General features: G+C 42.7%; 1 protein-coding gene across 1 annotated transcript in view; it reads left to right on the forward strand.

Annotated features, from left to right (window-relative positions):
- jupb (junction plakoglobin b) overlaps positions 1-17,500 on the forward strand; it is a 48,180-nt gene that overhangs the window by 25,840 nt on the left and 4,840 nt on the right. Inside the window, exons 2-14 of the mRNA XM_030794050.1 lie at positions 1,720-1,766; positions 2,038-2,202; positions 2,575-2,828; positions 4,207-4,445; positions 5,625-5,826; positions 7,481-7,625; positions 8,504-8,607; positions 10,402-10,740; positions 14,007-14,159; positions 15,353-15,472; positions 15,984-16,134; positions 16,447-16,568; positions 16,972-17,014. Of these exons, the coding sequence (XP_030649910.1) occupies positions 1,754-1,766; positions 2,038-2,202; positions 2,575-2,828; positions 4,207-4,445; positions 5,625-5,826; positions 7,481-7,625; positions 8,504-8,607; positions 10,402-10,740; positions 14,007-14,159; positions 15,353-15,472; positions 15,984-16,134; positions 16,447-16,568; positions 16,972-17,014 (2,050 nt within the window). The 5' untranslated portion in view covers positions 1,720-1,753. The remainder of the gene's footprint in view (positions 1-1,719; positions 1,767-2,037; positions 2,203-2,574; positions 2,829-4,206; positions 4,446-5,624; positions 5,827-7,480; positions 7,626-8,503; positions 8,608-10,401; positions 10,741-14,006; positions 14,160-15,352; positions 15,473-15,983; positions 16,135-16,446; positions 16,569-16,971; positions 17,015-17,500) is intronic.

The raw sequence follows: 17,500 nt of genomic DNA on the forward strand, positions 1-17,500 counted from the left end.
TTTTATTTGACAAAAAAGGCTACGATAGAAAAACCTCAATTTAGCTTCAACTGTTGTTCCTTATGGTCCATTTGACAAAGATATACAGTACTTTCACAAGGTCCAGATAACTGCACATCGGGGGAAAAAAAAAAAAGTTGTCATGTTACAAAACTATTGTGTTCTCCCAGTGAGGTTTCACAACGGCACATTTCGAAAGTCAGTCCGAGCGGCACAACTTCTAGGAAGCTCTTCGGTCACGTCAGACGTTAAAGGCGAATTGTGTATTCTTCAAAAATGAGAAACGAGTTATTTGTTTAACTGTCGTTGGCAGGTGATTTGTACTGTTCTTAGAACAACGAAGTGCTTTGTATTGTTTCCTGAGATAGGCCAACGCGGTTGACCCATTTTTTTCCAGTGTGGCCATGAACGGAGTGATACTTTTGCTGCTGTATCTGAAACCACCATGTCCTAATTGTATTTTTGTGAATTAAGTATTGTTGGGGGACTCGTAGCTCCCAAAAATGTCACCGTCTTTGCTTCCTCTTCCCTCCTCGGGGGACAACATCCGTGTTCTAGTTTGGGAATAAAACGCTGATCTGTTCCATTTTGTGGAATGCGTGATTAGTGGTCTAGTTCCATAAATTGACCACAAAACGCTACATTGTCCATTCAGTGTGTGACGGTTAGATTGGTTCGTTTAAAAAAAGGATGAATATTGACTTTTTTTTTTTTTTTTCAAACATATTTACAGCTCTCGGTGTATTGTCGCTCGGAAGAGAAGGCAAAAGACAAATAGTCATAATGTTTTTTTGGGGGGGTTTTTAAAAAAAAGTACTACAGGGAAGGAGTTGAGGAACTGTCAGGAGCATACAGCAGTTGAAGAAAAGTCGATCTTTTTTGGTGCTTTGCCATAACTCTGCTCCATTAATGGCTTCTCACAAAAAAAAAAAAAATATTGTGGAATTCGTATTGTGAAAGATTTTTGATAAAATTGGCTTCCTTTTTTATTGTACGTTTTATAGCACGTCTTGTTCTTTGAGCTTTTGTTCAAAAAGACAAATCATATCATTTCTTGTCGAGTTTAAGGTCAACCATTTGATATGTCCCTCATGAAATGAATTACCTCATTACTTAAGTACTGTTTTTAACATCGATTTTTTTTTAAGCAAGCTTAGAAACAGACACTGTACTTACACAACCAGTTATTGGTTGTAAGTGTCTAGAAAAAAATACTGACATCTTGCCTTGTGTAGCGGGACAAAAAACCTCATTCAATGAGATACATTTGTGGTTTCTCTACCTTACTGAGTGAATATTTGCTTAAGAATCCAATGAGCCTCATGAACAGAACCTTGGTTTAATTTTCCTATGAAATTATTGTAGTTTCCCATTGGATAAATCAGCTTTTTGAATTATTATTGATTCTAATTCTTTGGAGCACACTTGGCGTTCCCTATAGTAATAACTGAGTGAACGTCTTGATAGAACTCTGTTACATTGCGTGACTGCTTAGGGGAAGGAGAGAGAGGATTGAATTATGGATGTGAAGTCTGGTGTGTCACACCGGAAAGAGGACAAACTCAGTGAAGTTGCCAGGGGATTATAGAGAAAAACTTTGAATTCTCACACTTTGTGCTTTCTGACTTCTTTTGGCATGTTAAACTAATCTTTAGCCCACTAACTGGGTAGATAATACAGTTCTAATCATGTCATTTCTGGATTTGTGTCTCTTTTCAGGTTCTGTTGCCGAATTTGAGATTGGACAGCACTAATGTCCGTGCAAAGTAAGTTCCTTTTTACAAATCATTGAGGACAGTTATGGTTGAGTTTGTGATATGACATGTGTTGTTCACGATGTTTAAATCAGATATTTTGTTAGAATAAAAAAAAAAAAAAGTTGGACCAGTGTGTGATATATGGAAGAATACATTCTCCACAAGCAAGAAAAATTTCGCTTGCTGGCATAGTAATGGAACGGGGATTTGAATCTACGAGTTTCGACAACCTCCGGCGACCGTCTCATTATCCGAACGTCAAACTTTTTTTCCTCGGCAGTGAGCGAGCCGGAGGGGGCGGTGAAAGTCGCCGAATGGCAGCAGACATACTACGCCTCAGACTCGGGCATCCAATCAGGAGCCACCACCGTGCGAGACGAAGATGAGTCTGAATTCAGCTCGAAAAAGTACACGGCGAGCAGCACCGTCGTGGACCACACCACAGGTACCTCACTCAATCCGCCTCTTCACACTGAACGTCAAGCGCGAGTCATATTCAGACGTCCCGCCTGTTTTAAAAAAAACTACCGTTTCCCAAGGGTTTTTTTTTTTTTTTTTCTTTAACTCAGCGGCAGTTCAAGATATTTCACTTCAAAATATTTCATTGTTAAAGCAGCGGTTTGATGTCAGCTGAAGCGAACTGAGTCGATTTGAATTCAGTCAGTTCAAGATTTTAGTCAGTTACCTTGAAGTTATGCCCCAGATGTGGTAGTTCTTTGTTTCTGGAATATTTGTCTCGAGGTCTTTGGACGCTCTGTTACATGCTTCACAACCAATTTTTACACACTCTGCTCTAACCCCATTGGTGCCCTGTTAGAAGTGGATGCCCAGTTCACCTTGACGCGGGCACAGAGGGTTCGCGCCGCCATGTTCCCCGAGACCCTGGTCGAGGGCGAGACGGTGCTGCCCGCCCAGGCCGACCCGGACGAGGAGACCAACGTCCAGCGTCTGGCCGAACCCTCCCAGCTCCTGAAGACGGCCATCGTCCACCTCATCAACTACCAGGACGACGCCGAGCTGGCCACCCGCGCCGTGCCGGAGCTCACCAAACTACTGGCCGACGAAGACCAGGTCAGGGACGGTCCAGTCCTCTCATGCAACGGGGGGGGGCTCTGTACCAAAAATGACTGCCCAATTGAATTTGTTCAAAGAAAAAGACACAATTTACATTCAAACCGAATTCACACCAAAGCACAAAAGCATTGTTTTATACCTGCTGTCCTACACTGGCTAAGGAGGCTGTTCGTTCGTAAATGAGTGACCGTAGCGCTGTAAATAAATAAATGAATAAATAAACAAATAGAACAAATAATGGCGGGGTCAACATAACATAATAGAGCGACTTCGTCGCTTACTTCATGCATCACTTTTTGCGTAAATTTAACTTCTGGGTGGAGAGGCCTACCTACGCCCAAAAGCTTAGCGCATTCAATAAAACAATGAAAAAGTAGATTACCTTATCATTTTTCATTAGGTCAACATTCACAGGGTAGCCAAGTCACGGAGTCCGCTGATGCTTAGGCCAAGAGAATTTATTAAGATCTCTGCGTTCCGAAAATGCGTCCAAGATTTCGGTCGCATTTCAACACTTAATTAAATGATCAAAAATGGGTCATAATTTACACAGAGGCCCTCTGTGCTACGGCAACAGCAGTTACTGTGCCGTTTTGTAATCTCTTGACAGACTGAAACTTTTTTCTTTTTTCTTTTTTTTTCCCTCCCCACACACACACACACACACACACACATTAGCGCCTTTACTCAGATTGACCATCCGCTGACACGCATACTGTTCGACATCATCGATTCCCCGTCACACGCCTCGACGGCGCGAGTTCATTCGTCAAGGTCGTCAGCCAATTAAATCAGTCGCGTCTGGCTCTCTTGTGAAATGAACAAACGAGCTCCCTTATTTTGCTGTCAGAGTGTCTAAAGGGAATTAGTGCAGGAATATGATGCTTTTAACTCAGCAATCAGGGCCCGGATGATGTCAGAGTTTACGGACGCTAATGAAAAAGTTATTTAATGGTCTGAAAATCTTTGTGCGGGATCACAAGACCGAGCCAGAACAAACACGCGTTTGATTCATTTGAAGGTTTAGCCCCCGTCCCGCTGGTTCCGAGCTAATCCTTTTTTTTTTTTTCTTTTTTTTTTCATAATCCATAATTGAATGGATTGTATAATGAATGATGATAAGGACTTCGTATAGCGTTTGAAGGAGGTCCTTTAATACCAGAACCCCAAAACACACAAACTCAAACTCAGACAAAACCCTTGTACACAAACACACATACACACGCATAGCAACACACGTCGCACATACCCACACATAAAAACACACGTCGCACATACACACACACTTACATATACAGACTCACACAAGCACGCACACACACACACACACACACACACTTCTCTCTCATCCGTTCCTGTTTCATGCTTCCACCAGGTGGTGGTGAATAAAGCGGCGATGATAGTGAACCAGCTGACGAGGAAAGAGGCCTCGCGGCGCGTGCTCATGCAGTCTCCTCAGATGGTGGCGGCCGTGGTGAGAGCCATGCAGAACACGGGCGACATGGAGACGGCCCGCTGCGCCGCCAGCGTCCTCCATAGCCTCTCCCACCAGCGCGAGGGCCTCCTCGCCATCTTCAAGTCCGGTGGAATCCCCGCCCTCGTGCGCATGCTCAGGTGTGTGTGTGTGTGTGTGTGTGTGTGTGTAAGGAGTAATTGCATTGAGATTTCCATGAACAGATATCATGACGGTTAAATGAATGAAGATTAAACGGGATGGGTTGGTCACAGCAGACACAACGAGTGAACGAATGAACGAATGAATGAATGAACGAACGAACGAACGATTGAATGAATAAACGAATGAATGAATGAATGAATAAACGAATGAATGAATGAATGAATGAATGAATAAACTAATGAATGAATGAATGAATGAATAAACGAATGAATGAATGAATGAATGAATGAATGAATGAATGAACGGATGAATGAATGAATGAATGAATGAATGAATGAATTAAGGTGACACCTGATGACACACTGGACACTCAGAGAGGTAATATTTTTGTCAGCAGCAGAGAAAAAAAAGTATGTACTGAGACACATAAAGACAAAAAGGTCGGCACAGTGCTAGCTGTATCATCCTGTTTAACCAGGGGCATATTTGGAGACAGGTCTAGCTTTAGCACCTGAACTCCAGTCTCAACCGATGCAATTTAATTCTCATCTCCTCCACAACAGCTACTCAAAAAAAGTAGGCACCAGTACATCAGTACTTCCCTTCAGAGTAGACCCCTGTCTCCTCCAGGATGCAGAACATGAGAGATTTTCCCTCTTGCTCGGTGCACTGCTAATTCGTCCAGCTATTTTCCTTATCTCCCATCCCCAATGTTTGTTGACAGAGCCCGAAGCTAGCCTGAGCCGCATCCACAATGAGTTCGGTGGCTATGCTAGCTATGCTAAATTGGTACGCGGAGATCTGATGTGTCACAGTGTGTTTGCGCGCATACCGTTTCCCCCCCTGAGGCGTTGTCCTCCACCTAAGAGTCAGTCAACAAATTAGCATGCTGCCCCAGTATTTTGCAGATACAGTATGTTGGGTTTTTTTTTTTTTTTCGTGAGGTGAATATTTTAAATGAATAGTTTAACAGCAGAGAGGAGTTTTTGAAGAGTAAAAATAAACCATCTGTGAAATTCACTTTTTATAACGAAAAACTAAAACTAAGAAACCAGCTCGGGCTACGAACTGCAATTTTCCACAACATTCTAGCGGAATTTATCCGTGTCTCTGTCTTCCTTTTTTTCTTTTTCTTTTTCTCATTCTCTCACATCTCTTCACGCTTCCATTTGAAGTTCTCCCATGGAGTCTGTGCTCTTCTATGCCATCACCACACTGCACAACCTGCTGTTACACCAGGAGGGAGCGAAAATGGCCATTCGTCTGGCGGATGGACTCCAGAGGATGGTGCCGCTGCTGAAGAAAAGCAACCCCAAGTTCTTGGCCATCACTACAGACTGCCTACAGCTGCTCTCTTATGGCAACCAGGAGAGCAAGGTGTGTGTGTGTGTGCGTGTGTGTCTGTGAGTGTGTGTGTGTCTGTGTATCTGAGTGTGTGTGTGCACGCGTGTGTTTGTGTGTGTGTACGCGTGTGTGTGTGTGGGTGCGCCTGTGTGGGGTGTGTGTGTGTGTGTGTGTGTGTGTGTGCGTGGGCGTGTGTGTGGGTGCACATGTGTGCGTTTCTGTGTGTGTGTGTGTGTGTGTGTGTGAGTGTTTGTGCGAGGGTGCGCGTGTGTGTTTGTGTGTGTGGCTTCATGTAGTAGTGGACACTTGACAATTAGCCTTGTATTTGGTTACATATATATTTATATACAGGGGTTGGACAAAATAATGGAAACACGTATTTCAAGACCTATACATCTGCTGATGTTTAGACATTAATACGATTCCCAGTGATATGTAAATCTTATGTATATGCACTGCAGACATCCTGTGCTTTACCCAAGATTTTTCTTGCTGTAGAGGTCTGCGTATTAGTATAAGTCAAAAATGTGTGACCTTTCAGACTTCCAAAGAGGGCAAATTGTTGGAGCGCGAATGTCTGGCGCTTCAGTAACAAAAACTGCTGAGTTGTTTAACGTATCAAGAGGAACAGTCTCTAAAGTCATGATGGCATACCAGAAACTAGGGAAAACTAGTCCTGGGAAGCGTAACTCTGGACAGAAGCCAAAACTCTGTGAACGTGACTGTAGAGCACTAAAACGCATTGTGTCAAAAAAATCACAGAACCGCAGCTACTAAAGTGACTGCAGAGCTAAACCAACATCTTGCTAACCCGATATCGAACAAAACATTTCATCGAGAGCCCAATGTAGCTGGAGACCATGGAAGGGCTTGCCATTGCCAAACCTTTTCCTCCCCCCATCAGTGTTCGAAAATGCCTAAAATGGTGCAAAGACCATCAGAAGTGGACAATGGACCAGAGGAAGAATGCCATCTTCTCTGACAAATCATCCTTCACGCTTTTTCTGACCCCAACCATTAAGCACAGAGGTGGTTCTGTGATGGTTTGGGCCACAATATCGTGGAATTATCTTGGTCCTGTGTTAGCACTGCATGGTAGGGTTACCTCTAAAGAGTATTTTTCAATTTTGGGCGACCAAATTCACCCAGTGGTCTAAACGCTCTTTCCAAGCGGTGGTGACATCTTTCAAGACGATAATACGCCAGTCCACACTGCTAAAATCTTTAAAGACTGGCCTGAAGAGCACAGCAGTGAAGCTGAACTTTTGGATTGGCCCCCACAATCACCAGATCTGAACGTCATCGAAAATCTCTGGTATATTTTGGAGCAGCAAGTAAGAAGCCACTTCCCTCCACCATCATCTGTGAAAGAGCTGGAGCCGGTTTTGCCTCAGGAATGGATTCAAATTCCCTTAGCCACCGTCCAAAAGTTGTATGAATCTATTTCTCGACATATTGAAGCAGTTATTACTGCCAAAGGAGGACCAACTCGATATTAAATAATAAAACTGTTATTTAACAAGGTGTTTCCATTATTTTGTCCAACTTCTGTGTGTGTGTGTATATATATAGATATATGTGTGTGTGTGTGTGTGTGTAAAGTTTTCTTTCAAGTTCTTTAGTTATTTTTTTCACTTCAGTGATTTAATGACTGGAAACTAACAGCCTCTCTCTCTCTCTGTACCAGTTGATCATTTTGGCTAATGGGGGCCCAGAGAGTCTGGTTTACATCATGAGGAACTATAACTACGAGAAACTTCTGTGGACCACCAGTCGAGTCCTGAAGGTCCTCTCTGTGTGTCCTAGCAACAAGCCGGCTATCGTCGACGCAGGTGACCATGACAATAATTTCTGTAAAGCTCTACAGGATGGTAAAATCAAAAATGAAAACAGAAATCAGGATCAGCATAATCCAATAGAATATATGACAAGTAAATATCTTAAATGGTTTATATATATATATAAATAATATATAATATATATATAACATATAAACGTTTAAGAGAACTTCGAACTATGGCATAAATGTGTGTCTGTGTTTGTGTGTCTGTCTGTGACCTGTACAGATTTGTGAGGTGGCCTCACGTTGTTGTTGTTGTTGTTGTTGTTGTTGTTGTCATTTTTTAACGAGTTAGCATGGCCTTGCGGACAATAAATTTGGTCTTTGCAGTGGATCTTTTTGATAAATTGACTGATTTTTTTTTACAGGTCAGTTTAACATATACACTGTAAACTCCAGATATTATACATATAGTGTATATAAAGTAGCGTCTATAAAGGCCATGTAAAGAGTGTTGAAATTGATGTCTGCATTGGGTATGCATTGGCTGTGTTCCTTAGATCTGGTGTGAGTCACAATATGTTGTGGATAATCTATCAACAGATTCACTTTAAATCCATAGTCTTAGATCTCCTGGTGAGACATTGTGTTACTTTGGAAATCTCTCATTTTGGCAGAAGTTTTTTTAACGTCCCTAACTCTCCCGTGTCCATGGGGATGCATTTTAACATCGTTTTAAAAATGAGACTCCCTTTATAAATTCTCTTTTTTTTGCGGTTCAGAGACATTTAATCTCTTTTCTCTTTATTAGCGGCGGTGAGCTAGAGACCTGGCAGGGTTTCTAAACCGGGCTCTCTCTCTCTCTGATTGGCAGATCAAAGTTAATTCAGTGAAAGCAAATTTCTTAAGTCTATTCTCTTTGTGTGGCAGGTGGGATGCAAGCCCTTGGACAACATCTGACCGGCTCAAGCCAGCGTCTCATTCAGAACTGCCTTTGGACCCTCAGAAATCTGTCTGACGCCGCCACCAAACAGGTCAGACGCCGACAGGATACGGCCAACAGAGAGGCAAACAAGTACCACGGAAACAATTACTTCAGTAACGACAAAAAGAAAGAAAGAAAGAAAGAGAGAAAAAAGAACGAAAGAAAGAAAGAAAGAAAAGTTGCAGCTTTGCAGTTGTTATAGAGCAGTGGAATGTATTTTCATGGTAATTTAAATGAAGAATGATTTTTTTTCACTCACTGAAACACATTAAAATAGCCCACAGTGAATGGAAAGGTATACATTTTGTCCTATAACTTTTTTCTTTTTGTATACAGTATGTATCAAACTCTTTGTTATTGGATTTAAAAACTTTTGTTGTGGTGACCAACTGGACTAAGACACCCGCCACACGAAACGTCTGCAAAACAATTATTGAGAATAAATAAATAAATAAATAAAACTTAACAAGCAAATGAGGGATCGTCCAGTTAAAGCATTTAAGATTGCACAAATGACCGCATTGTATCCACTGATTTTTTGTGTGTGTGTATTAGTCCAATCTGTGCAATCATTTTGGAAGAGTAAAACATACAAATGAATAAAAACAACAAATTTTCACTGTAGGGTGATAATGACTAAAAATGAGGGGCACTAGCGTCAAGCTGAAGAACAGAGGGAAATGTTAAGTCGTTTGCTCTAGAGTTCTCAGTTCGCTAACAGAAGCTTTAAGAAAAACAAACACAACTTTGAATGTTGTCAAATTACTTTTAACGTGTGACTTATTAAAGGTAATTACGTTAAGGACAGCGGTAGCACGTCGTCAGAATTCAATTGGTCTTTTTACAACTCGTGGCAGGATTCAGAAAACACTCAAATATTTTCTTTTTCACGGTTGAATTCAGCCGTAATAGGTCCGCGCTGCATATTTACTCAGCTTAGTTTAATAGTCGCGTTTGTTCGTGCACTCTGAAATGTATTCAAATTTATCCAAATTTGCATAGTAATGACCTTGAACATACAAGCTTTGCAGATTTGGATTGGCAATCCCCCCCCCGGTGTAGCAACACTTTTGCATGTGCTGCACCTGCCACAATGCTAACATCCTAATCGGCACTTGCGTTTTATCAAGTAATTGCGCGGTAGGCTAACGACACCGTTTTGTCCAGCGCTGATATCGGCAATCACCGTACACCGCGTGCCGTTTTGACAGCTGATGGAGAAATGGGCCGCTCTCGAGCCGGCAGTGTACAGTCACGCGTTAAATCACGTGTTCGGAATTCTCAGTGAGTTTAGCCCGAATGACTGACACGTTTTCATAATGCATTTCGTTTGCCTATTAATGGCGTTAACGTCACGTTGTCCAGAAAACTCCCCCCCCCCTCTCTCTCTCTCTCTCTCTCTCTCTCTCTCTCTCTCTCTCTCTCTCTCCCCGGTTCTGTTTTTTTTCCCCTTTATCCTCCGGCTTCATACTCCCTTCCTCTCCTCTCACTCCCTCATTCTTTTTCTGGACTGTTTTGTACTTTCTTTCTTTTATTTGTCATTCATCTTAAGCTCAACCCCTCCATTCACTTTTTCTTTCCTCTGCACGTCTCATTAGTCACCATTAGCGAGCTGCCAGAGGGGATTGTAAATGTTATAAAAGTGAATTTGTTGCTCGTTGTCGGGCATGGGCCTAATTGTTCTGTGACATAGTTTGAAAAGCAACATGAAATGAAATTATTTCGCTGGACATTTATAATAGAGAAACATTACAGATATAATACCAAATATAATATCCTTCCTCTCTCTCTCTCTCTCTCTCTCTCTCTCCCCCTCCTTCCATCTCTCTCTCTCTCTCTGTAGGAAGGTTTGGATGGTCTGCTGCAGATTCTGGTCAGTCAGCTGGGCTCCGATGACATTAACATGCTCACCTGTGCCACTGGAATCCTCTCCAACCTCACCTGTAACAACGCCAGGAATAAAGCCCTGGTGGCCCAGTGTAACGGTGTGGAGGCGCTGATCCACGCCGTGCTGCGTGCCGGGGAGAAGGAGGATGTGGCCGAGCCGGCGATCTGCGCCCTCCGCCACCTGACGAGCCGCCATCCGGACGCAGAGCTGGCCCAGAATGCCGTTCGCCTTCACTACGGCATCCCTGCCATCACAAAGCTTCTGGGCGCACCTCATTACTGGCCTGTGGTCAAGGTGTGTGTGTGTGTGTGTGTGTTTGTCTGTGAGAGAGAGAGAGAGAGAGAGTGTGTTTGTGTGTGAGAGAAAGAGAAAGAGAGAGAGAGTGTGTTTGTGTGTGAGAGAGAGAGTGTGTGTGTGTGTGTGTGTGAGAGAGAGAGAGTGTGTGTATGTGTGTGTGTGTGTTTGTCTGTGAGAGAGCGAGAGAGAGAGAGTGTGTGTGTGTGCGCGCATGCATGGGTGTGTGTGTTTGAAATTGGTACAATAAATAGTTAAACACACACACACCTCATTTTGTTTTTGAATCTTTGGGAACATGTAGCGTCAGAGGGGGGAAAAAAAAGGAAAAGCGTAGCATAAGGTGAAAGTTCAGATTTTATTTTATATTTGACACAAGATTGACCTGGAATGGGTTTCTTACGTAGATACACTTCACTCTAGAGACATACCAGCTGCAGGGACACCTGCAAACTTTTCTTTCGATTTAGCACAGTTTTTTTTTTTTTTTTCCTTTTTTTTTTCTTAAAGGACACAGAGAAGAGATAGAGAGAGAGAACTGCCCCCTAGCAATTACATGCAAGGCGCGAGTCAGCCTGGAACAGCCCTGCTGCAGTACAATGATAAAATCGCTGCAGCTTCTGGTGCCTGTGGTTGCAGTAATGAAATGCTATCTTGGGCTTAGTGCTAACAAGGACAAAGCTATTAGCATGTCTTTTCAATGTCTGCATTCATTTCATTTTCCTCTACAGGGAACTATCAGATTGTATTTTTTTTTGTGTGTGGTGTGTGTATATGTGTGTGTATGTATGTGTTGTATAGAAATGGCTGTTTTAGACATTTTTTAACTTCAAACTGCCATTCATTACTCAAAGTTGTTTGTGAGAGAGAAAAAAAATCTTGCAAGATTGGAGCTTACATGCTTTTTTTTTTCTAGCTGCTACATGAAAAATACGAATTTCTAGAGGGCATTTTGGGTAATTTGGGAAGGTGGTGTTGGTAAGACGTGTGTAATTTTAGCTTTTTTTGTGACTGTAAGGGAAAATTACAGTTTTAAATTTGGAGGAGAACAGCTTTTCTGGAGAGGAAATGATCTTACAGGTCATTGTATTTGTTGCGCATAAAATATAATTGTCCTGAAACATTTTATAAGCGGTTTTGGAGTATAATATTCTTTCAGCGTATGATGTTTTTACATGAAGATACTGCGATTAGCCTTTCCACCAGTCCTCCACTGTTCTGTGTTACAGGTAGACCCCATGCCTCACGTTACCGTATACCCGCTAATGTGTCACGCTGAAGGGCTTTGAAACTTATTTGAATAATATGTAAATATAAACCGATCGTGTACACACATCCAGACATGTATACACATGCACACACTGCATCGCATGGACATATACCTTTGTCTTGGTACCAGTAGGTAGAGTAATATTTTAGTAGTACTATATGATATTTATCGTAGATTTGTTTTTATAAAATTCTGACGTAATCGTCCCGTCTCGTCCAGTTCTGTATGAGTGGACAGAGTTGTGGCACATTTGTGATTTTTTTCCTCCAGGCTTTTTCCAGGCTTTTTCCAGACTTGCGATTGTCTCTGTGTGGACGCGGACCGCACATGCATGAGTTCACACCAATCGCATCAACACAGCCAGGCGGAAATGCAGCGTTTGTGTGTATGTGTGTGTGTGTGTGTGTGGTTGTGTGCCGTGATCTGTTCAGCTAAAGCGTATCGATCCAGAAGATGGGAACCTTTTTTTAATTTAATGTTTTTTTTTTACCCAGAGCGGACTCCGCTCTTCAAGCTGCGGTCAGGCAAGGTTGCGTTTAAAAGGGAAAAGTAACCAAACAGATGCCAACGAAGGCTGAAACGGCTGCATGATGAAATGCAGCTAATGTACAGGACGAAATTTTAGGTCATGTCTCAAACAAATGTAAATCGACTAGCTTTATGGACGCAATTTGGTTGCGTTATAAAACACAGCTGTTGTTTACAACCAGCCGTGCATGTATTTAAAAGAAAACATAGCCGTGGTTAGAGGCACAGAGAGAGGGGGCTTTTCAAATTAAGGGAGAAATTAAGTAACCGAACGTTCATCTCAAGAATTCAGCTTGTTCTTTTGTTTGTTTGTTTTATTTATTTTTTTGCCTCCAGTCTTTTATTGTAGAAAGTAACCCTTTGGTCTCCAAAGGATTTTAAAAAAGCCACTTCGCATCATTAGATATATACCCACGGTGAGTACACCACGGCCTAATTTTGTGTCCTAAACGAGCATGCCTGACACTCGCCAACGCTGGCGCAGAGCTAAATTATGTCCCAACGATCCCCAACCAGTTTCTCTGTGAGTTTCTCGAAAATATTTCAACAACAATAGGCAAAAATGCCCTGCTGTTTCAGAGCCCCATTCAACTAATGATGTGTATAAGTCAGAAATACCTGCTATAACAGCGCTAAAGTCAAGGTCATGTTTTTTTCCAGTTTATGGTTTTGTTGACAGTTCAGCTCAAAAATTATATTTGAACCGTCTTATTAATCTCAGTGGACTTTTCAGTTTCTTGCCCCGACTGTTCCGACCGTCGGATTGATTTCCGAGTGATGGATGTGTGGGATTTTTTTTTCCCACCTTGAGATTACCATGCAGAGAAGAAAGGGTTTGGCTTTGAAGCTTGAAAAAAAAAAAAAAAAAAAAAAAAACTTGGGTAGAGGCTGATCCCAGATCAGTTCGATGTCTTACAAAGTCCACCGAATGCCCAAGTGAACATGGCTGGGCTGGTCTGCTCTGGAAATTTCCAGAATCGTATTTGTTCACACAAGGTTAGGTTAGGTTTTTTTTTTGGGTTTTTTTTTTAATAGGCAACACATCTCTTCTACTTCAGGCTAAATGGAGGATTCTCCTCACAACCGATCTTCTGTAATGATGCAGGACATCGTTTACTAATGACGCGTAATGAAAGAGGCGGTTAAAAATGAGGGATTTATGTAATAGCGTTCACAGCCAGATGGATGGCGTGTACGTGAATCGAGACTGGCTCTACTCAATCAGATCAGCGGTCGCTGCTGGAAGTGACATCTTCACCGAACAGAGGATGAAGAAGAGTTTAAACAAATCCACACACATTCGGATCAGATTAACTTAGCTTTAATGAACATGCATTGGTTACTTACGCACTGGAGAGCTAAAAGAGAAGGAAACTGTGCGTACAAGTGTTTATATTGGACTGTGATGGTTTTGTCAGTGTTGGTTTTCCAAACCCTGATGAATACAAACACTGCTCTTTCCTCATAGGCTACAGTGGGTCTGATCCGCAACTTGGCACTCTGCCCAGCCAATCAGGCGCCATTGAGAGAGGCTGGGGCCATCCCGCGACTGGTCAACCTCCTACTGAAGGCCCACCAGGACACCCAGAGACTCGGTTCCAGCGCACAACAGACCTACCAGGTCAGATACAACCTTCATAACTCTTCACCTCCGACTTCACCTCCATAACGACAAACCTACAGCGCCCTATCCGGTTTTCAACGTTTTGTAAAGAATCTAAAAGGACACATTTAGAGAGACAAAACATTTTGAGTTTTCTCAAACAAATGGGCCAAGAAGTTCTTTTAAAAGGTATTCCAGACCAAAATTGAGCAAGACCCAGAGATAAGAGGGTGGCCTTAAAATTGAAAAGTGAAGCTGTGTTATTTTTCACAGTGGGTGTCAGTAGCTCAGTCGATGTATAATATTATAGCATTCCATTTGTCATGCTTGTGTTATGGACATTGTCAGCGCACAACACTTGATTTCACTTTATGATGTCATATTTGCTCGAAACGTCACCTCCCTGACACATTCATCCCAGTCCACACACACACACACACACACATATATATACAATTATAGTTATATACTTGTATATATATATATACATATGTGTGTGTATGTGTGTCTTCAGAGTAATGTGATGGATTAAGTGTATATATACACAGATGGAATTCCAACATACCGCTCATATGTCTTCAGTGACAAAACCTCTGACCACTGTATTTGTGACAGTGTTATATAAATATCATGTGAGAGAGTCAGTGTAAATTTTGCAGAGCATAGGATATTAAGAATGCACAGCAAGCGTCTGCCTCTATCAGATATTACGCATCTGCTCATTTCCAAAGCCCCAAGACTACTCAAATAATTCCCACCTCAGACTGACAGTGCACAGACTGACTAATCTGGTTCTTGGAAATGACTTTTACTTCTGGAAATGAACTCCGTAGAGGAAGAGCTAAGAGGTGTAACCGTTTTGTACGTCCTTACGACGACGGGGCAAGTTTTAAGAGGTTTAAAATTCAATGAGGAATAGCGCTGTGCATCTGTGTGTGTGTGCGCGTGTGTGTGTCCCAGCGGACAGAAGCCAAAGGCTTGTGTATTCTAGTTTGGACGTGCTGGCCTCTTTCAGTGGCTACAGATGTAGGCCAGAATCCCCCACAGGAAGAGTAGGGACCATGACCTGTGCAAATCGCTGGACTTTTTGAATTCACATCACAGCGTGAATATTTGTCTTACAGCTGAAAAGCGTGGACTATTCATGCCTAAGTTTGCCTTTCGATCTCTCTCTCTCTCTCTCTCTCTCTCTCTTCCTCTCTGTCTCTCAGGACGGTGTGAGAATGGAGGAGATTGTAGAGGGTTGTACAGGAGCTTTGCATATCCTGGCCAGGGATCCTATTAACCGAGGAGAAATCGCCAGCATGCAGACTATCCCCCTCTTCGTACAGGTACAAACATACAGCACTGTCACACCTGACCAAAAAAAAACCCAGAAACCCAGATAAACTCCTATTGTCTCTTATCCCCTGTACCTATCAGTCTTTTTATTCCCTCTGTATATCAGTCTGTGATGTTGTCGTTGTTGTTTATTAGAACTTCCCTCTAAGAAATCAAGACACATGATGCCCATTTCTTGGTGTCTTGGTGTTCGTGACTTCTCTCTCTCTCTCTCTTGCTTTCTGTCTATGTCTCCCTCTCCCTCTCCCTCTCCGTCTCTCTGTCTCTCTCTCTCTCTCTCTCTCTCTGTCTCCGTGTCTCTCTCTCTTTGTCCTTCTCCCTTTCTCTGCCTCTCTCTCTCTCTCTCTTTCTCTCTCTCTCTCTCTCTTTCTCTTTGTCCTTCTCCCTTTCTCTGTCTCTCTCTTTCTCTCTCTCTCTTTTTCTCTCTCTGTCTCTCTCTTACTCTCTCTCTCTCTTTTTCTCTCTCTCTCTCTCTCTCTGTGTGTGTGTGTGTGTGTGTAGTTGCTGTATTCGTACGTGGAGAACGTGAAGCGGGTGGCGGCAGGTGTGCTCTGTGAGTTGGCCCTGGATAAACAGTCTGCTGAGATGATAGACGCAGAGGGAGCCTCTGCTCCTCTCATGGAGCTTCTCCACTCCAGCAACGAAGGCATCGGTGAGCGTGCATTAATGACTCCTCCGGTTTGTTTGTGCCAAAACCGTTTTTGTTTATGCAAACCTGTGTGTGGGTGTGTGAGTGAGCGTATGTGCACCTTCTTATTTGACTGCACAATAACACATTGGTGTTTAGTGATGTATCCGTGGCCAAATTTCGGGATGTTCCAGGTAAAAAATTCTTCCGAGGCGTTAACATAGCCTTAGCACAGTTTTATATGGCACTTGAACACACCTGAGCTTTCTGTTTTTTCGCTCGAATTTACGAATTCATATCCTTGAAATAATTTTCGCTCGAATCCCTCTCTGTCAGCCACCTACGCCGCCGCTGTGCTTTTCCGCATCTCCGAAGACAAGAGCTCCGACTACAGGAAACGCGTCTCGGTGGAACTCACGCATTCGCTCTTCAAACACGACCCGGCCGCCTGGGAGATGGTGAGTGAGCGTGTGTCCACGTAAAGGAGCACAGGCCAGGAATTATGTCGAGTTTTTTATTTTGTAAGAAATGTGAGCCCGCCTTTAAAAAACGTTATTGTTATTGTTTACCTGGCCTCATATAGCTGCGTCGTTTTCCGTTTTTGAATTAAACTGAGATGAATTTAAGTGGATTTCATCGGACTAGGCTGGACGGAATGGCGCAGAACGGAACTGACTGAAAGAGGATTGAAGTGAATGAAATTTGAAGTGAATTGAGTTGATTTGAGGTGACATGAGTTCCGTCTGAACTGAGTTGAATTGAATTAAAAAAAAAAAAGCAGTCCATAGAACACATGCTGTTGTGTGTTTACACTCTGTTCATAGAAGTACTCAAACCAGTTTTCCTGTCTCACCCTCACAGGCTCATAACGGCATGCCCCTTGACCCTGGATACATGGCAGAGGGTGAGCGAGGTGTATTTGTGTGTGTGTATGTGTGTGTGTGTGTGTGTGTGTGTGTGAAAGAGACTGTGTGTGTGTCTGTGACTGTGTGTGTGTGTGTGTGTCTGTGCACATGAGAAACTCTGTGTGTGTGTGTGTGTGTGTGTGTGTGAGAGACTGTGTGTGAGGTGTATTTGTGTGTGTGTGTGTGTCTGTGTGTGAGACTGTGTGTGAGGTGTATTTGTGTGAGTGTGTGTGTGTGTGTGTGTGTTGGAGAGAGATAGAGGAGCACAGAGAGGGAAACGTGGCAGGAGGTGTGTGAGGTGTATCACACTCTCTACATTCTACTGCACTGTTTTTACCTCAAAAAACACAACACAAGAACTCATGTGAATTTCTAACCCAGGGAAAAAGGCTATGCTCTCAAATAATCCCCACCAACATTTTGTGGAGAACATTCTCAAAACTGTTAACTACACATAATTTTTTAGCTGACTTTTTTAGAGTTCA

This window comes from Chanos chanos, chromosome 16 (genome assembly GCF_902362185.1).
Source record: "Chanos chanos chromosome 16, fChaCha1.1, whole genome shotgun sequence".
Classification (NCBI taxonomy): Eukaryota; Metazoa; Chordata; class Actinopteri; order Gonorynchiformes; family Chanidae; genus Chanos; species Chanos chanos.